This window comes from Zootoca vivipara, chromosome 2, assembly GCF_965207765.1.
Source record: "Zootoca vivipara chromosome 2, rZooViv2.hap1.1, whole genome shotgun sequence".
Lineage (NCBI taxonomy): Eukaryota > Metazoa > Chordata > Lepidosauria > Squamata > Lacertidae > Zootoca > Zootoca vivipara.
The window spans coordinates 27,055,416-27,075,895 of record NC_142584.1 but is presented as its reverse complement, the minus strand read 5'-3'; the positions used below and the strand labels follow the sequence as shown (position 1 = coordinate 27,075,895).

Genomic DNA, 20,480 nt, shown 5'->3' with positions numbered 1-20,480 from the left:
AAAGCTTTCTTTAGCACCTCACCCCTTGCTTTTTCCTGCAAGACCAATTGCAGTCGTTAACAGACCTCAACAGGTTTACCACTCCTATCATCCAATCACCCATTCCCACCACCCTTCTGAGTAATACCCCTCCCCACCCTCTGACTATACATAAGGGTCTGATGACTTCTGTTTCAGTATACAGTATCTGAATAAGTGTGCATGCACACGAAAGCTCATACCTATGACAAACTTAGTTGGTCTCTAAGGTGCTACTGGAAGGATTTTTTTTATTGTTGTTTTATCCACAGATTGCAATATAGAATCCTAGAACTGTAGAGTTGGAAGGGACCCTGAGGATTATCTAGTCCAAACCAGCAATGTGCAGTTGTCCCATATGGGGATCGAACCTGCAATCTTGGCATTATCAGACCACATTTTAACCAACTCGGCTATCCAATAGGCATGTCTTGAACAGCAATACCTTCTGTAAACAAAGAGAAATCCTGGACTGCCTTTATTCTATAAATCACAGCCCACAAAATAGGAATGCTGCATGTTGACAAGTAAACATAAAAAAGCACATGGGATCTTGGAACCACACAAAGTTAACAGCTTTGAAAACCAGACTTTTGCCATTTAAAATATTTTCTTATGTGCCAATTTGCAATGTAACTGAAAGGCCACACGAGGGCACCCTCCCCACACAATGAGCGGGCAAGACAGTGTGCACTGCACTAAATTGGAGAGCTGTGGCTTCAGTCACATTTTATTGATAAACTGTCAATCTTCTCCCTAGAAAATCAGCCTTGCAGTTTGTCACAGAATGGTAAGTTGTATTAGATCTAGATTCTGAAGCGCAGGAACACGAAGACATGGCAAGCCACTTCTACACAACAGTACTAGAGGAAAGCAGAGAGAAAAATCAGCCTGGCAATTTATAATCTTGGCAGTCTAAATTACATGGATAGTAGCACAGCCAGCCTAAGCTCCAAGACTATATCCAGGGTATTGAAGCACACAACTGAGCTCCTCTCTCATCCATCTTTCAGACAGGTGAAAGTTATCTTGGATATACAAGTGACGACCATTTCGTGCCAGGGTTCTGTTCCCAGCCCCCTGTGTGCGTCAGCAAAACCCATATAAACGTGCCCTGTCCCCAGTCTGCCCAGCCTGCCATTCAGTCCCCATTCTGCCTTCTTCCAGGTCCAAATGGACCAATGCATTGGCAATTGTGTGTCAATTGGACACGGCTAAAACAGTCACTGCCTGTAGATAACATCAAAGAGGTGCCCCCAAACTGAAAGAAGTGTGGTCAGCCAGCTAAAAGCTATTCCTTACATGACATGAATACTAACAAAAAAGACATATACATACATTCAGGTCCGTATTTAAGTAACATCCTGGCCATCAAAGCAACTTATACCAGGGCTTGCAACTACACCTCCATCGCAGTGGGCAACTCAAAGCAAGCAGGGTCTACTGTCTCAATGACCAAATGGGATCTCATATGTAGCGACTACTGTCAACGCATCTCACCACAGTTGGACAGCTAGTGGGATCCAGGGCCTTCACCTCTGAGATGCAACAGAATAGGCTGTCATCCTATACACACTTATGCAGCAGCAAGTCCCACTGAACTCAGTAGGACTTCTGAGTAGACATAGAATAGAATCATAGAATCATAGAGTTGAAAGAGACCACAAGGGCCACCCAGTCCAACCCCCTGTCAAGCAGGAAACACCATCAAAGCATTCCTGACATATGGCCATCAAGCCTCTGCTTAAAGACCTCCAAAGAAGGAGACTCCACCACACTCCTTGGCAGCAAATCCCACTGCCGAACAGCTCTTACTGTCAGGAAGTTCTTCCTAATGTTTAGGTGGAATCTTCTTTCTTGTGGTTTGAATCCATTGCTCCGTGTCCGCTTCTCTGGAGCAGCAGAAAACAACCTTTCTCCCTCCTCTATATGACATCCTTTTATATATTTGAACATGGCTATCATATCACCCCTTAACCTTCTCTTCTCCAGGCTAAACATACCCAGCTCTCTAAGCATACATAAACATACATAAAATCACACTGCTGAGAGTAGTAGAGTGAATGCCCCTCAGCAGGGGCAAAAACTGGACAAATAGCTGTTCTACAACCGGATAATCTTGCTCTTTGATTACTCCGTAAAAGGAGCAAAGGAACACAAACTCACCTGTTTTCATTAACTAGGAACATGGAGCCAACATTCTCCACCAGGGCTTCACTGATGGGCGAGAGGCAGAATGGAGAAGAGAAGGCATCAGAGTCCGAGTCGAATGTGCTGTCTCTGCTGACATCATCGGCAGACAACTCCAAAGAGCCCTCGTCGTCCTCTGCAGTCTCCAGGTGGCTCTCCAGCCCTTCTTCCACTGACTCCTCCAACCGGTTGTGCTCCTCCAGAGAACTGATTGTCGATAAGATACCTGAGTCACTGTGGGCAGGCTGAGCCGAGCTGCGGATGCTGTCCGTTGCCAAGCAACCCTGGGGCAGCTTCTCCCCTTCTTCCGAAGGGCAGCTGGCGTGAGCCACATCCCTCACCAGCTGCGACACAGTCAGAACGTCTTCTTCATCCTTTGGGGTCACAGCTCGCTTCTGCTCGGAGGAGGGGGAAGCCTGCATAGTGGCGCCAAAACCCTGAGTATGGCGGTTACGCTTGCGGGGGGCCTTGCGGACCGGGGAGCTCTCTGGTGTAATGTAGCGGAGGGCCTCCTCGTCCTGTCTCTGAATTCGGGAATTTGGGACCCAGGCCAAGATAAGCGTGGTTCCAAGCAGCTCATCTTTCTCCATGTACAGGCACAAATAGCCTACAAAAGAACACAGTGCCCCAGGGTTACAACCAAGCCCCAACTTCATGAATGGCAGGTATCCTGAAAGGGTGCTGAGCACTCCAGTTTCCTGCTACCACTAGGACTCCTCCCATCACTCTTGAGCAGCTCTCTCCTAAGCACAACTTCTTCCTCCTCTCCTAACCAGACCCAATTGCTTCATCCACTGGAGCAATGTTTGGTTACTGATCATCGTTCTTGACTGCTTTTTACTCTCCAGCTAGTATCTACAACAGCTCGGTTTGGAATCCAACATAGTATTAGAGACAAAAACATAGCTAACTCAATCAGCACAACCAACTCATTTATACATCTGCTAGAGGGAACACCAGAGCACTCTTCTGGCCAACTGCAACCCAAAGAATAAGGATGCCAGTCCTAGAAAATCAAAATGGGAAGGGCCACCATTCGGTTATGGATTATCTGCCTTGATTACAAAAGGTCCAAGGTTCAATCCCTGATGCAAAAAGCTCCTGTCTGAAACCCTGGAGAGTTGCTGCCATGCAGAGTAGACAATACTGACCTAGACAGACCACTGACTCTGACTTGGTATTAAGGCAACTTGCTAAGATCATCACTTACTCCACCAGAGCTCATGTCAGGCTGGAATCTAGTTGAATTTCAGGATGTTACTAAAGCAGGGGTGGGGCAAAAGTTGTTTAATCCTACTACCCCCCTCCAAAAAAATCCCTTTTAGTTTGGGGTAGGGAGGGAGTAGAAAAGGATTGGTTCCTATATTATGCTGTTTTCTTCTTGCCCCAGCATGGTTAACAGTAGCTTTTGGGAAGAATGAGAAAAGATGCAATTTTAACGGGGAAAATGACTCTGGTGGAAAAGGGGGAGCTCCCCTTGTTTTTTAAGCTTTTAACAAATATTGGGAATTCCAATCTTGCATCCCGTGCAGTTTAGCCCTAAGATGAGGGTCTTTAAATAAAAACAAACAAACAATTAATTCACCACCACAGACACTCTAATGTTTTACATAAGAAATAACAAAACATTATTTATGAGAAGGAAAGAACAAGGAATACCAAGTCAACCCTCCATAGCAACTTTGAAACCGGATTGAGAATAAGAGGTAAGAAGTCAAGGGAGAGGTTTTATGCAACAATTAATGTTTACTGAGAGACTCTTCTGTGCACAAAGTGTATCCCATAGAACTTTCCTTAACATTAAGTCCAGCATCAAAGTTCAAGGTGCTGATACTGCTGTGCAAAGCCTTATACCACTTGGGAACATGATACGGAAAATATCATCTCACCCCATGTATACGCAACTGATCACCATGCTCTGCAGGAGTAGCAGGGCCTTCTGCAGACACCATCTCATAATGAGATTCATTCAATACAATGTAGGTCTTGAGCCTCTAGTGTTATGGCACCCACCTTTTGGAATTCCATTACCTGCCAGACAGATGCTATCTCTATGATCTTTCTGGCACCTGTTGAAGACTTTCCTCTTCCAACAAACCTTTCAAGTGGACATTTTTATCCCAATTGTATCTGTATTGAACCCGAAACTACATTTAATTGCTGTTTCATTATTGAAGCTTTTATTGTTAAATTGCTTCAAGATGGTTTATGGGGGGGGGGAGAGAGAGAGACTCATAAACAAAATGAGTTAAAGCAACGGAACAAACCCATGTCTCCAGCCTCCCCTCACCTGGGTGATGCTGCACGTTGCCTTGCAGCATCTCGGGTGGGTGGACACAGACATTGTTCTTGGAGTAGATAATCTCCCCATCCAAGATGGAAGACGATCCGCCACCGCTGCTGCTGCTGCTGGCATTTAAGGTCAGGAGGTCAGATGCTTTCGAAGAGGCACGTCGGAGGAGTCTTCCCAGAGACATTGCCAAGGGAGTGTTTCCATTCTCTGTTGACTCCACTTAAGCACCTAATTCAGACAGTCAAGTCTGCCCAGGGGAAAAGGAGAGAAAGTGTCAGAAAGAGAACAACAACAGGTAGAATGGACAGAAAGACACATACTGCCTGCCTTCATGCAAAAGGAGGTAAGACACCGTCTCAGTCACATGAGGGGGAAATAATACAATACTTGAGAGAATAAGAAAGTCTTCGTTAGCAAAAACAAACAAACAAAAAACACCACTCCAACATAGTTTAGGCAATCACTTCCAGAAAAATGAGCTGTGGACCACAAAAGTGTATGCTGCCATAGCAGATAGGTTAAATATTTGTGGGACCACAAGGCTTACGATGGGTTTTCTTGCAACACCAGAAATGGAACCTGTAATTTGGAGTTTCTTTTTTCTCATTCCAAACTATCAAAAATGAATTGATACTTGAGTCTAAAATTACAGCTTTGGTCACAGATTTCCAGTGTCACTTTTAACACTAGAATTCTTGTCTGCAGTCCAACAGAAGATGAGGTGGCCCGGAAAAAAATGAGGGGAGCCCCCCCCAAAAAACCCATCCTCTTTCCCTCTCTATACCACCTTAATATATAAAAACAGAGGGACTTTATTCAAGAGCTATGCAATCACATTTCGGAACAGAAGCTGTCTGAAAAGGAGGATGAATTTTAGCCGAGAATGCACCAGGTATTTTCAATAAGCATTTTTGCCACCATCACTTATTTCCTTTGGATCTCTGCAGTGTGGTGTTGGGAACACCTTGCCCAGGAGTGCAATTTGGGAACTGCTGTGGCTATTGTTTCTTTTGTAGCATAGTGACAAGCCTCTGTGTACATAGCCTCTGACTCCTCTTGAAAATGGAGCTTGTCCAGCAACACATTCCTGCCATCACCAGCTTCAGATATGAACTGGCTCCAGAGGTCCACGAGAAAAAAACAAGCCAAGGGAAAGCTGATCCCACTCAAAGCCTCCCCTCCAAGCACAGCGGTTCCTTTTTAGTCAGTACTCTTTGTTCCCAGGGTCAGCCTAACCTGGTCTGGTTTCTATGGTCCCTGTAGCAACACCATCCCCTTGCAATGCCAGATTCAAGTGCTTTCTGGAAAGTGCTTTCTGAAAGAAAGAGAAATATCAGGAAGCAAGCCTAGATCAAACCTTACTGTGTGCCTGTCCCCTCAAATAATTAACAGGAAAGCAGGCCAAAGAAAATGCATGCTTAAGCTAACACATGCAGATATAGGAGAGAGACAGTCAGAGATGCACACAGGAGAGAAGAAAGGAGGAAACAAAAAAGGCAAATGCACTAAGTGGAACAGACCTAAAAATCACACTATATAAAAGCCAAGAAGCTATGTATATACACAAATAGTTCACTTTCTACCTGTTTTTAAAATTATGACTTCCACCCACTTCCTTCCAGAGCTTCTCTCTTGGCACCTTCTGCCAACCCCATTACCTAGAGAACGTGGGTTTTTCTTTCCTCCATTGCAGCAGCATGTATTTACCATGAGAGGGGAGGCAGGACATACTTCACCTCTAGTATTAAAACAGAGGCAGTACATTTTTGCAGTGCTGGGCTGGGAAGACAGCCTCCTCCTTCCCCAGTGGTATGATCTCCACACACAGAGAGAGAATAATGTGTTCATCTGCCTGCTGATATGAATGCATGTTACATGTGTCATCTGTCTGTGTACTGTATATGCATGAGTGCAGTTGTGATATGCATGTGTGCTGTGTGCAAACGTGAAAGTGAACATATATTGGCCATGCCCACCACTGGCATGGACCTCCAATGCAGTCCTCAGGCCAAAACAGGTACCATGCACCTGGCACTACAATGGCTGCAGCACTTCCTTAAAGGTAAAGGGTAAAGGGAACCCTGACCATTAGGTCCAGTCGTGACCAACTCTGGGGCTGCAGCACTCATCTCACGTTATTGGCCGAGGAAGCCGGCGTACAGCTTCCAGTTCATGTGGCCAGCATGACAAAGCCGCTTCTGGCGATCCAGAGCAGCACATGGAAACGCCGTTTACCTGCCCACCAGAGCGGTACCTATATCTACTTGCACTTTGACGTGCTTTCGAACTGCTAGGTTGGCAGGAGCTGGGACCGAGCAACGGGAGCTCACCCCGTCGCGGGGATTTGAACCGCTGACCTTCTGATCGGCAAGCCCCAGGCTCTGTGGTTTAACCCACAGCGCCACCCGCATCCCTTACTTCCTTACTAGGGAAGCATGTTAAGGGAATACACAGATTTGAGAGTAATTTGCCAGAGGGCAGCTCTTAAGAGGCTGGTTTTCAGTAAGTGCATCCCATCTTCCTTATGGAGGAGTGGATTCCTCAAACATTCTGATAAGGTGACCCGGTTATTGGGCTGGTTTCACCAAGACATCTCCTTTGAAATTTCACATGCTACTCTCCCCCACTGCCAAACACACACACTTCCAGATCAAACCAGGCTCAAAAGCTCTGGATCCATGTACATCTCTCGTCTCACTTAAAAACGCAGACAAAACAAAGATGCACACACTTCTGAGGAGAGGAGCAAAACAGCCTGCACCCATGTTGTTCCCCTGCATTGTGCAGCAAGTCTTGTGTGTTGTTGAGCTTGTGTGACAGTGTCATGATGCAGTAGCGTCTTACTGGCAGAGTTGGGGAGCAGCAGATGCATCCACCGGGGGGGGGGGGAGATGCAAGGGCAGCATTTCCTCTGGAAGAAAGTGGTGGAGGGGAAAAAAAATCTGGCCTGCTCAGGCACAAACTCACATGTTTTCCCAGCTATTTTCTCCAGGGGGCTGAAGCAGCAGTAGATTGACCCCCTTATGGAATGAAAAGCAGCCTCGCATTATCACCAGCTTTTGCTGAGCAAAGACAAAGCAGCTGCTGAACATGAAAAGGGGTTTTTCTTTTTCCCCACGATTTGGATCTAAAAGCAAACAAACACGCCACCTAATTCTACACCGAACAATCTCTCTTGCTGCCACACAAAGAGTGTTGTTCAACAGGCATAAGAACCTCTGGACGACAGCGCTTGGGAAACCCAAGATAGCATATGACATGAATACTACGTTTCAGAGAATGCAGGGCTTATCAGGCTGGGAGGAGTAAAAGTGGTTGCATCAACTCCAAGCCATTAGGGCCACAGATAAGCAGCAGTGCACCTGCTTTACCTGTGGAAGGTCTCAGGTTCAATCTGGTCTCTCTAGTTTGGACAGGTGAAAGACCCCTATTTGAAACCCTGGGGAGCTGCTGCCTGCTACAACAGACCGGCCTTCCCAGCCTGGTGCTTTTCAGACATGATGGACTCCATCTCCCCATAAGTCCCCAAAACCAAAGCTTAATGGCCATGGGTGATGAGAGTTGCAGTCCACCAACATCTGGAGGCTGGGGAAAATTGGTACAGGCAACACAGAGCTAAGTCAACCCATGGTCCGACTCTGTGTAAAGCAGATTCCTGTGCTCCTCTGCATGTATTAGCGGGCACAGCGTGGTTGCTGCTCTTCTATGGTTAATGCTACTGCATCCCAGCCATGCATAACCTGCTTTCCACATGGCTCAGGCATGCATCATGTTTACAAAACACAGAAGCAACGTATCGTATTTTTCCGTGTATAGGACTAAAAAAATTGGGGGTTGTCTTGTATACGGAACATGGGCATCTGGATGGATTTTTAAAAATATTTAAGCATATGTCCGGGATTTTGGATTGGGCAGGCTGAGGCGGTCCCTCCTGCTGCCGTCCCCCTCTTTCTCCTCCACCTCTGGGCTGCATGCTGGCGACTGGCTCGCCTCCTGAAGCGCCCGCTGGCTCGACCACCGGAGCGAGAGTAGCTGCTGCTGCTGCAAGCTGCCTCATCATCATCATCTTATTTGTATGCTGCCTTTCCATAGTTTAAAAACGATGCTCAAGGCGGCTTACATCATGGCAAGATTTACATAATTACAAAAGTCATAAACAACAAATAAACCACATCAAAAAAATACACAACCAAGTGGAAAACAATTTCCACATCAATCAAAATCTAAAAATAAGGATACAGCATTAATATCACAGCTGCCTCTCCTTGCTCTTTCGCTTTTCCCCTCTTCCCCTCTCAAACTCCTACCCTGCCCCCAGCCCGCTCACCACCTTCCTTAGCTCAAGTTTGCTCGATGGCATGACCCAGCACAGAGTGGGCGCTGCCTTCCCCCGGCTCTTCCTTGGTATCCTGCTTGGGAGCCCCCTTTCCCTCGCTTCCCTGCAGCAGCAGCTGCCCCAACTGCTGCCTTTGCTTCTGCACCACGGTGCACTGCATGCGCACCTCATGCTGGAAACTTTCAGAGCGACCGCCCCCCAAAAGATCAACAACTTGCCGCCGCCAATCATCCTGAATTTCACTTCTGTTTTAGGGTTTTGTTTTTCTAATTTTGGGTTCAAATAAATAGGGGTCATCTTATACATGGAGAAGTACAGTTTTGGGAGGTCCACAGCATGTCAACAATGTAAGTACACCTGAACCGTGTGGGAGGAACCCCAGAGTAACATGGAAGCGACCGCACTGCTCCAAGTAATGCGCAGAGCAGGCCTACATTGCAGGTTCTGAGGACGGACACTTATTGGGGCATATTCCCAGGTAAACATGGTGCAAGGCCTTGGCGCAGACAGGAGATTAGCGCTGTGGCATCACGCTCTAAAACAATGGCTATTTTAAATCACGTACTGTAGAAATTTCAGGTTTGGAGAGTCCAGTTCCTCATGTTTGGAAACAGCATGTAGTTCGTGCAGCTGGCCCTTCGGTGCTCTCCCCCACCTGTGATGCAATCATGTGTGGTGAAATAAAATCCCAATTGCCTTTAAAAAATTGCTCATGCCCTATTAATTTCCTCCCACACTCAGCTGCTGCTGCTGAACACCTGTGCTGCAGCCCACAAGGTACTTCCAGTTAGCTACTGGCTACTTTCATGGGCAATGCCCCTGGAGGCAGGCAGCAACTGGATAACCCCCCAGGCCTTCTCATCAGCAAAGAAGTGCCTGAGCCAGCACAAACAGTTGGCTTGTTTCTTCTAAGGCCTATCCCTTTTGAACAAAGGGCCGAAGAACAAGATCCTGTTGGCAGGGCTGCTCACTTGTTCCGGCTGCACACTTCTTCTTTATCAGAAAGAGGAGTGGCTTTATGGAATGGTTTGGCTGGAAGGATGGATTTCTTATTGAAAACTTGGCACAGTTACAAGAACCCAGTAATGTTTGAAAGGCATGCAAGGCAGCATGCTCCCTGCAGCAAAGCACTGAAGATTTACACAACGCCCCAGCCAACTATGGGAAAGTCAGAATGGGGGTGGGGTGGTGTGGTGGGGAGAATATAGATATGCACAGCTCTTCTTAAAATTCCCCCATTACAAAAGTAGCATGGAAACAAAGAACAATAAGAGAAACTATAAAAAGGGCTGTAAAAAGTACAGAGGTATAAGCAGAAGGTTCAATCGTACACAAAGAATTAATATTGCAAACCAATTTACTTTGCATTTCTCTAATCAAGACAAAGGAGTGTGGCCATACCATTAAAATTACACAATAGAAATTACTGCAGCAGTGCAGAGGTCCCAAGAGCTGCCATGGAATCGAAAGGCATATTCAGAAGAGGGAGCTGTATTTGATTAAGAGTTTTGGTACAAGCCAAGTCTGTGGAAGAATGGCCCCATATCAAAACATGAATGCAGCAGGAACTGGGGTGCCTGGCTTCATTGCTGGTTGTGAGGGGAGGGGGACTTAACAGGTTACATACAAGAACTTTGGAGTTCTTACTGTAACTGCAACGAAAGCATGGCCAGTGCTTCCTCTAACATCACGTGCAAGAAAATGAAGAACCTAAAACTCAAGTATGCAATACACACTTCCTTCTTTAGTTTTTTGTTTCCTTAAAAAAAAAAAAACCACACAAATATTTATATCCTGCATTTTCAGCAAATGGCTTTCCAGGCATCCAAGGGCTACAATTTAAAACACCATGAAATCCAGGTAGCTTATAAACAGCAAATGCACAAAAGACTAAACAAAAGAAGTGGAAAGCAACCAGTAAAATCATAGCAAAAGGGGCAAAGTATGACTGCCCATAACAATGAGAGGATAAAACAGTTTTTAACCTGTTGCCAATAAGTAAGGTGCCAAAGAAGAGCTCATTTGGGAAGATATTCCATAGAGAGAGCACCACCACAAAAAAGCCCTGTTCCTCAATAGATAGCTGCCTGACCTTCAAAGATGGGAACACCCAGAGAAGGGCCCAATATGAAGACCTCAACTAACAGGTAGGTTCAAACAGAAGTAGATGGTCCTCTAGATATCCTGACACCAATGTGCTTAGAACTTTAAAGGTCAAAAACAGCACTTTGAATTACATCCCATATACACTAGAAGCTAGTGTAGATGTTTAAGCACTAGTAATATTATGAGTGGATCATTCAAGTTTCCCAAGACTTTTTCCTTCCCCCCCCCCAAAAAATCAGCTTCACATATAAGGAATTACAGCAATCCAACTAACTATTCGATTCTAATCATATCTACTCAGAAGTAAGTGCTACTGAATTCAGTGGGGCTTATTCCCATGTAAGTGGGTTTAGGATTGCAGCCAAAGACATTACTAAAGCAAGGGGCAACCATGGCAAGTTCATCTCTTTCAAGCAGCCACTGTTTCTGAATTCTGGCCCACAAAGTACTTTGCTATATTTGCAAGGCAAACAAAAAGAAGGGGGGGAGGGAAGGAGAGAAAACGCAACAATGGAAAGCATCAGTGCCAAGGAGGAGACTATATTTCTTGGGTGGGGGAGTCTTACTTCCCAAGAACTGTTAAACAATGGGCACTCCCATCTGGGACGGTATCTGGAAGTCTTCAGTCCCTGCCCTCAGCTAATCAAGTTTCTGACGGGGCAAATCCAAATATTGACTACTGCTATTTGCAAAGTGTAACTGTATTGTTGCAAGAGAAGAAACAGCTGCAGAATTTCAAATAGTATTTACGCAGCACTTTATGGGTGCTCAACAATGCACCTGACATACATTATCTTGCGGTAACCCTTGCAACGACCCTGCAAGATAGGGCACCACTGCTATTCCCATACTGCAGATGGGGAGATGGGTCTCCTAGTGAGCTTGTGACAGGGGTGAAATTAGAACCAGAGACTGAATTGTAGCTCAGTCTCTACACTGGCTTTAGTGCAGTGGCTTCAGTACAGTGGTCCAGATCCACCACCACCACCCCCTCAATACTGTGCACCACACAACTTAGGGGAGGTTTCCTGGAAACAGCAGCATGAGTAAGCGCTACTCACCTCTCTTGCCCGAGAGAGTGCCAAAGCCGTGCAAAGGACTGTGCTTCCGCTGGCTGGCATTGATCACAGCAGCTACAACTCATTGTACAGTGTCATCTGTAAAATGGGATCAGAAGTTACCTACTTCACAAGGGTGGTTGCAAGACTGAACATAGATTAGAATGTACTTTGTGAAGTAAAGGATGAAAGAAACCAGGCATATACTGTATATATTATCTCTGGTGCACAATGTTGTCGTTTAGTTGTTAGTCGTGTCTGACTCTTCGTGACCCCATGGACCAGAGCACGCCAGGCACTCCTGTCTTCCACTCCCTCATGCAGTTTGGTCAGACTCATGTTGGTGGCTTCGAGAACACTGTCCAACCATTTCGTCCCCTTCCAGGGGCGTAGCTAGGATCAAAATTAGGGGGGCAAGGGGCGGGGCCAAGGCACGGGGGGAGGGGCCACAGTGGGGCAAGGAAAGCCATGGTCATTCAGGGGCGAGGGGGCGCCAGGATCAGCCCAAAATCGGGCTGCTCTGACCCCCTCCTCCCCCTCCGCAACTGGCAGGGGCGAGGGGGCACCAGGATCAGCGTTTGGCTGGCTTTCCCTCCACCCGCCCCACAGCCAGCAAGGGAGAAGGGAGACGGCCCTTCTAGCCGGCTGGTTGTGGGGCAGGTGGAGGGAAAGCCAGCCAAATGCTTTGCGCGGCTCTGGAGCTTTCCCTCCACCCGCCCCACAGCCAGCCAGGGAGAAGGGAGACGGCACCAGGCGCGGCGGGCAGCGGGGCAGGCTGGCCACCAGCAGCCCTGCTTCTAGGGGGGGCAACTGCCCCCTCCTGCCCCCCTGCCTATGCCCATGTCCCCTTCTCCTTGTGCCCTCCATCTTTCCCAACATCAGGGTCTTTTCCAGGGAGTCTTCTCTTCTCATGAGGTGGCCAAAGTATTGGAGCCTCAGCTTCACGATCTGTCCTTCCAGTGAACACTCAGGGCTGATTTCCTTAAGAATGGATAGATTTGATCTTCTTGCAGTCCATGGGACTCTCAAGAGTCTCCTCCAGCACCATAATTCAAAAGCATCAATTCTTCGGCGATCAGCCTTCTTTATGGACAAGCTCTCACTTCCCTACACAATAACTGGTATGCACAATAATTGGTGGTTATTCACTCCAGAGGAAGTTTAAACATGGACAATCCCTCTCAAGATAATCTACAGACCTCTTAGAGCAGGGGTGCGCAAACTTTTTTCAAAGAGGGCCAGATTTGATGAAGTGAACATACGTGAGGGCTGACCAAAGTTGCTGAGGATTGAACTTGTTGAGCTTTTTTTAAGGATTTGACCCCAATAAATAAACTGCCACAGGAGCCAGATGAAACTGGCCTTTGGACATGCCTGTCTTAGAGCATCTCTAAGAGAGAGTTCTCTTTTAACCATTGGGTGGAAGATCAAGTTGCCAAATAAATAAATAAGCAAGCAAGCAAGCAGATATCCAAGAGTCCTTTTGAGGCATACCAGACAATATGCTCTTGAGAAGCATATTCACCCAAGGAATTTCTGCTTCTTAGGAGCACACCCTGAGGAGCTGTGCACAATAGCTTCTCAATTACCCATTTACAAAACATACAGTAACATATTCTAGACCAGCTACAGCGCTGGCACTGCCGTGAATGTGCACCTCACAGCCCAGAATCATGTACAAATAAATGACTCAAAGAAATGAGTAAGTCCTTTAGAAGAATGAGCTCACTGGAAGCTGTTAAATCATGTTTTAAGGAAGGAACGTTATCAACTTTTGCTCTGCTAAGTAAACTTCCTTGTTAGGTCAGGCTTGAAGTCTTATGCAAGAAGATCAGCACAGCACTTCTCCCCAGCTCAGCTCTCATTATCTGGTCCAAGCAGCACCATCAGCTTATGCACCACTTGACAAACCTTCCACATCACATCACTTCAGCACCGTGGTTTTCAAGCTGTGTTCTATGATATCCTGGAGCTTCCTGGACACTTATCAGGGCTTTCTAGAACATTAAGATTCTTTACAAAGTTGGCTTATGCATCATTACCAATCTTGCCCTGAAATGTGCAGCTGCAAAGAAGGTTGGGGTGCTTTCTACTTTACTCAGGATGAGGGCAAGGCCCAAGAAGTCTGACCAGTTACCACCAACTGAATGTGTTCAGTATCTGAAGAAGTGTGCATGCACACGAAAGCTCATACCAATGACAAACTTAGTTGGTCTCTAAGAGGCTGCTGGAAGGATTTTTTTTATTTTGTTCTGGGGTGAAACATCCTTCCCAATACACAAGGGTTCTGGGAAGATACCCAAAGGTACATAGATTTGGAAAAGGTTTTATGCAAGTACAAAGTTTAAAAACACTGCCTTAAAATGTCCACAGCAACAAAACTCACATACTTTTATTTTCAAAGTTACCCAGGGATATAAACCAGTGTTCCATTTTTCTGTAAGGTGCTATTCCACAATTAGGTGTCATGCGACTATTGAAACAGCCACCAATATTACAACCACAGTACTGGTGACAGTCTTTCTTGTCACCACATCCTCAGCTTGAAAACAACTTTGAATGCCTGGTTTGCTAACTTTAATGGAACACAGCACCCCACCTCACCCAGACTATCTCTACTCTTTGCCTCCTGTTGAGTCTGGCTATCTATTGCTTCCAGTTCACCAGTTCAACCACTGCTGGATTCTTGACTCCTGCTCCTGTGAACTCTCCGTGCTGTTTCCTAACTGCTTGCTTCTGCCTGGTGGCTCAAACCTCCAAAAACCACTGTAATCTTGGCAGAAAGTATGAGGAAGCTTCCTCCCACCTAGAACATTCACTGGACAAGTTGTCCTGGAATTGTGTGCTTGTGTGTGTGCAGCAATCTCTGTCCAACTCCTGTCCTGTACCTCTGCTGACCGTGGCCTTTTCCTTAACTTCATTCCCAACTCTTAAAACAACCATCCCCTTCCTCTACTTAAAAGTGAATTGGGGCTTGCTTAAGTATACAGTACCACTTCTTGGTCTTTCGAGTCAAAATCCTTTGCTCATCTCCTACTCACCAAACCACCATCTCATTTGATCTCCTGATTACTGGCCTGTGTGGAAAGCGAGATGAACTCCTCAAAGACTAATCTGTGCTAAAGCCTCAGCCCAGCCCTGGTATTTACAGGTGCATTCCTAGGGGCCCAACTCCTCTGCTCATCATAAGCAGGTTCTCTGATGTTCCAAATCTTCATGCCACATGCTACAGCCCTGTCATCACCAACAACAATGTTGCGGCTGTGGTTCCACCTCAACTGAAACCCTCTTGCAACTTTGCACTGCTCCTTGCTGAAAATCCTTTTTTTAAACCATCACCTAAACTAAAAGGACTGTGCTGCCAGTCTTTCTCCTTTACCATACTAGCAAGCATGGTTTTATATCTACCCAATTTTACACTGTACTTTTGGCGCAGGCTAGTCATGCTTGTTTTTAAAACCTTCCTTCCTGACACATCACCCCTTCAAACAACTTCCCTAGTGGGATTTTTGTGTGTGCATGTCTTAGTAACAGGAAGAGCAACTCTGTCTTTTAACACCTTCCCCACCATCAACTGTTTTAAATAACAGCTTACTTAGAAGTTATTATTTTAAGTATATGGACAACGGCAGAACCATTCTGATTCCTAGTGCCGAGTCTATACTTACTGTAGAATGTTATAGTTACAGGTAGGTAGCCGTGTTGGTCTGAGTCGAAACAAAATAAAAAAATTTCTTCAGTAGCACCTTAAAGACCAACTAAGTTTTTATTTTGGTATGAGCTTTCGTGTGCATGCACACTTCGTCAGATACCAGTCTTTTGTAGAATGTTATGTACTGTATGAATAGGAGAGAGTGGCTCCCAATGGATTTGTTCCCCTTTCCAAAGGGACACTGCCTTCCAAGAGAATGCATGGATGACCAAAAGACATACATTGCTTGTTAGACATACATTGCTGTAATTTTTTATTTTGTGAACCACCCTGAGACCCCCCAGGTATAGGCGATATATAAATTCAATAAATAATAAAATAAATAATAAACTTCATCGGTAATATCCTAAATGCATTGAAACACCTCAGTTACTGTGTTATTTAAACACAGAATTTTGGAGAGGAAGAAATAACTACTGGTGAGACATGACTACTGTACACAAAAATCGAATTATACTAGGTAGAAAGGAGAGACTATGTCTCTTATTATGCTTGTGGTCTTTTATGCTCTGAGCCTGGGGACCCAACTATACGTTGGTATTGACCCCATATGTTATGAGATCCATACTTTATGGCCTCCCGGGCTAATATGAATTATTCATTGTATTCAGGTTGTGGGGAGTGAAGGAAAGACACAACCACTTCCACTGCTGGCAGAAGCTCTGTAAATTAAAAAGTGAGCAGAATGATCTGCTCATCAATAGCCTGATCCTGTGCAGTCAAGCATGCCCAATTCTACACAGGACTAATAGGCTACCATTTCACATAAGGGCTCTCCCCACCCCCACCCCCAATAATGACATTTCCATATTGACACAACTGCCAAGACAAGCTTTTAAAAATAAGCATAACACAAAACATGAGGATCACCTAGTAGGATCTTAACATCAGGCATGCTAGGTGTATCTCCTTAGAAACTGATTGCTGCTACATCCTGCCAAATAACTGGGGAGTAAAGGTTCCAATTTCACCACTGTGTTCCAGGAAGGTGGGGATTTGGCAGGGGGGGTTAGAGAGAGAGAGATCGTGTCTAACTCACAGCTTTTCTGCACCAGAATACCATGTATTGTGTGTCATTCCCCACCCTTTCCCTGCCATGATGAATTATTTCTAAGTGTTAATCAGTGAAAGAAGAATGCCATATGCAACTGAGGAACTTGGCATACCAGCCCAGGGTAATCTAGTGTGACTGAAGAGGTACATTAAAAAACAAACAAAGAACATTCATTCCGCTGCCAGTCACATAACAGAAGGATATGCTTAATGCCCTGCAGAAAAAGACAGAGGAACCATAGTACATATAAACAGATGTACCTAAGGAGAGTTACCCCAAAGGAAAGCATGTTTCCCATGTATTCATCATAAGCCTTCTACAGTGACATACTGTACACTCATCTCCTTCCTCTTCAGACTACATTTCCCTTGTCTAGAGCACTATGGTGTGCAGCTTTCAAATACCCAATGGCCAATCCCTGCTCACAATACCAGGCTCCCTTCAGTTCACAATCCCTGCCTCGCTAGTATAACAACTGGCTTCTCTGCACATATAACCTCAGGGTCAACCCCTAGTGTCTATACAGCCACTTACAGTGCAAGATTCCCACCCTAATTTCCCCATAGGTACCAGTGTCAAAACACATGCGCCCTGAGCAGGTAACGTACAAGAGGATGGAGACCACCCCCTAAGGGCCAACCCCCGAGAGATGAAGCTCCTTCCCAGAATCAACCCATCGCAGCTCGCCTCCTCCAGCACCGCAATACATTCCATTCACTCCGCTCACCCACCGCAGGGCCTGAATGAAGACCCCACCCCAAAATCGAACCGGCTCCCCACCTTCCACAATCTATTATTTCCCAGGGAATACACACCTCGAGCAAAGACCGCGAGAGCAGCCTCGCCCACGCCCCCCAATGCCCAGCAGGGCAAATTCTCACCCAGAGGCCACCGCCGCTGCCGCCTCCGAAATCCTCGCCGCGCGAGAGGAGGGTCTGCGGGGAAGGTGGGCGCGGCCACCCTTAGGCACTCCCACCCTATCTGCCTAGCCCTGCCCACAGAGCCTTCCTTCCCGGATCCGCTCCGGGCTTAGAGGATGGAAAGAAAAAATACTTAGGCCGACAGAAGGGCATCGCGTGGAGACGGGGGACTTTTGTCATAGGTCCTGTTTCCAGGGATGTGCTGCGTTCGCATCCTGGAAAAGCTTTGCGGCACAATATACGCAACCTTTCCCCACTCCCGTTCCCCCGCCTCTGCATCTTTGCTGCAAGAGCCAGAAGCTTCAGTGTAAAGAGCAGAGGTGCCAAGCGTGTAGAGCCAAAGTGGCTTTCTCGTACTGGGCCATTTATTATTTTTTTTAATTGAATAACATATTCTGTAGACACTACGCTGTTATTTGAAAAACCTAATAATAATTAACAGCACTGAGCTGCAAAAACAAGGATGCATGAGAAAATAAGTGCCTTCAGCAACTCAAAATTGTAAGAGGCTTTATAGAAAATGACAAATTGGATTTTTTTGTATTATATTTCTTCCATATTCCAAGTTATATTCGAGAAACACACACACATTATAAAGTTCCAGCTTAAATTACACAGCAGTTGAGCATTTTAAAATAAAAATAAACCTACTGCATGAACTTAAATACATTCAGTATGATTGCATTGGCCAGGGTTTCATGCTTCTCTTTCGACAGTCTGCTCAGAATAATAGTGATAACACATGGTGAACTGTTAGTTAAAGGTTTGACTAAAAGTTTAATCTATACACATCTCTTTGGACTACAGCATGGCTGCATCTCCTAGAGATTATGCTTTTGAATACTATGCAACTAGATTTCCTGTCCTCTATTTTGAGTGTATCTTTATTGGAAAACTTGTATTTCTGTTCCATACTATTCAGTGCTCATGCTGCGACTGAGTTATTCCAGAATTCTTCTTTGAAATTGAGTCTGTAGAAAATTGAGTTAGTACCCTCTGACACCACTTTGTATGTTAATAATGCTCAGCAATTCCAAACCTGTTAATATAAACATTTTTGTTTGAGCATCAGAAGTGAAAGGAAACTCAATTCCATGATATGCTGTTGAGTCGCAGCAAACCAGAGGGACTATACATAACTAAATCCAGTAGCTAACAAGAGATGATTCTTTAATATTTGGACAATGTAGAAATACTATATGTGTTTAGTGTGTGTGTGTTTAATGTGTGCTTCTATGCTGAAACACAATATCCCCAGAGCAGCATGCATCAGCAACTACCCTGCATTCTTTTTTGGGAAAAGTACTACCTCAAAATCAGGAGTAGATTGTGGATTATTTGATAGCTACCTCCACACCTCACAATAGTCACACATTAGTAAACAAGGCAAGTTCCAAAACTAGGCACATCAATTATGCATAAGCTGTGATGTGTTGAATTCCATGAAACACGAGCCATTAAGAACCCCACTGAACCCTGTGAGAAAATGGTCAGCATAGATGCTCAAGCCGATAATAGCCTCAGGCTTTTATTGTAACTTTTGTCCATCTTGCAAGTGTCTCCCTGAAGCCACATGTGTCCAGAAACTCTATTAGTCCAAATATGTCCTGGAGCAGGGGAAACAGTACTTTAAAGCAGCATGGACTTCATGTAGCAGTTCAAGCGAGTTACAGTTGAAGTTAGATGTCTGGACTGCAACTGGTAGTGAAGTCGGCAACTCAACATTAGATGCATTGTAATACAGAGAAAGTGCAGGCCAAAAGAAGAGCCCAAAGTTCTGCAACCAGATTCTTGACTGCGGATGTTTTATCCTAGCAGTGACAACTGCATTTTCCACTGGATAAGCTACCCGGTAACGTTACTTGACCCAAGTTGACTAATTGGGAATCAGCAACAGCCCTCCTCCAAAAAGGGGGTTGGGTTTCAAGCATTTCCATCTCCATTGCTCTGTCATACCTGCAGCAAATGAACCAAGGTCAAATTCCGCTGGGTAATCCAAGTTCTCCTAAAGGAAGTTCAAGAGGAACCTTATTTGGCAAAATAAAAATAATTTAAAAATCCAAAGGTGCTTCTTCAGCCTCCCGGCTTCTTTTTGAGAAGCTGTTTTGACAAACTGTTCCCATCACAAAATGTGCCTATGCAAATCCTCCACTTCCAGCTGCCACATGTCCCTGTGCAGGGGGTTGCCTGAAAGGTCCGTCATTTTCACAGCTCGGATGGTGGGCTCTGGGCTGCAAGACACCACCAGGCCCATCACCATCACGTACTTCCCGGCGCTGAGGCAAGGCCGCCCCTTGGGGATTTTCTCCACGCCCTGAGCCACGAAAGGGCCGCTGTCGTCCCGCAGCCGCACTGTCGAGCCACCTTCCTCCACGGCCAGCACCGTGCCCTGAAGCCACACCAGCGACACGGAGAGAGCGGGGCGCCGGTACTCCTCCCGGTCCAGCAGCCACGGGCCGCCAGGGACCCGGTGGCACCGCTTCAGGTGCGCGGCCAGGACCTTCACAGGAGGCAGCGGCGGCGACGGCGACTGCGCAAGGCGAGAGTCTTCCGCCATGGCTCTGCCTTCTTTCCCGCCAATTTTCACGCCGCGAAAAGGATGATGGGCCGGCGGAGCCTTCCAGTAATAGCGCGAGAGTTGAAGGAGTTTTTTTAAAAAAAAAAAACAGCAACACGCGCACAGGTTCGTTGGCCATAGAGAGAGGAAAAAGAAGAGCGGACTCACAAAGTTCTCCATAGATTAAAATTAAACTGAGCTGGTATTCCTCCCCCCTAAAGTTTACTGCAAAAATA

At 45.9% G+C, this 20,480-nt stretch overlaps 2 protein-coding genes across 15 annotated transcripts in view; both read right to left on the bottom strand.

The window, feature by feature from the left end:
* Positions 1–17,962, bottom strand: part of TBC1D16 (TBC1 domain family member 16) — a 63,028-nt gene extending 45,066 nt beyond the window's left edge. For 3 of the 14 annotated variants that reach the window (XR_015948016.1, XM_035104178.3, XM_088661487.1), the window contains exons 1-4: positions 17,649–17,763; positions 12,005–12,100; positions 4,499–4,748; positions 2,185–2,815 (exon numbers count right to left, since the gene is read on the bottom strand). Coding sequence is in view for 10 of the 14 variants with exons in the window: in XM_035104178.3 (XP_034960069.3) it covers positions 2,185–2,815; positions 4,499–4,685 (818 nt within the window). In the remaining 4 variants the exon portion in view is untranslated. Of the gene's footprint in view, positions 1–2,184; positions 2,816–4,498; positions 4,749–7,468; positions 7,629–9,402; positions 9,493–12,004; positions 12,101–17,582 lie in introns of those variants that run through there. The other 11 variants (XR_015948015.1, XM_035104174.3, XM_088661486.1 and 8 more) reach the window with 8 other exon arrangements.
* A 218-nt stretch (positions 17,963–18,180) lies between these two features.
* On the bottom strand, positions 18,181–20,287 carry RMI2 (RecQ mediated genome instability 2). The gene has a single exon (XM_035098937.3). It carries the CDS (start codon positions 20,242–20,244, stop codon positions 19,810–19,812), a length of 435 nt encoding a protein of 144 aa, XP_034954828.1. The 5' UTR covers positions 20,245–20,287; the 3' UTR covers positions 18,181–19,809.
* Between the last annotated feature and the right edge of the window lie 193 nt (positions 20,288–20,480).

Coding starts and splice junctions, on each gene's coding strand:
- RMI2 (XM_035098937.3), bottom strand. CDS start 20,244: ATGGCGGAAGACTCTCGCCTTGCGCAGTCGCCGTCGCCGCCGCTGCCT.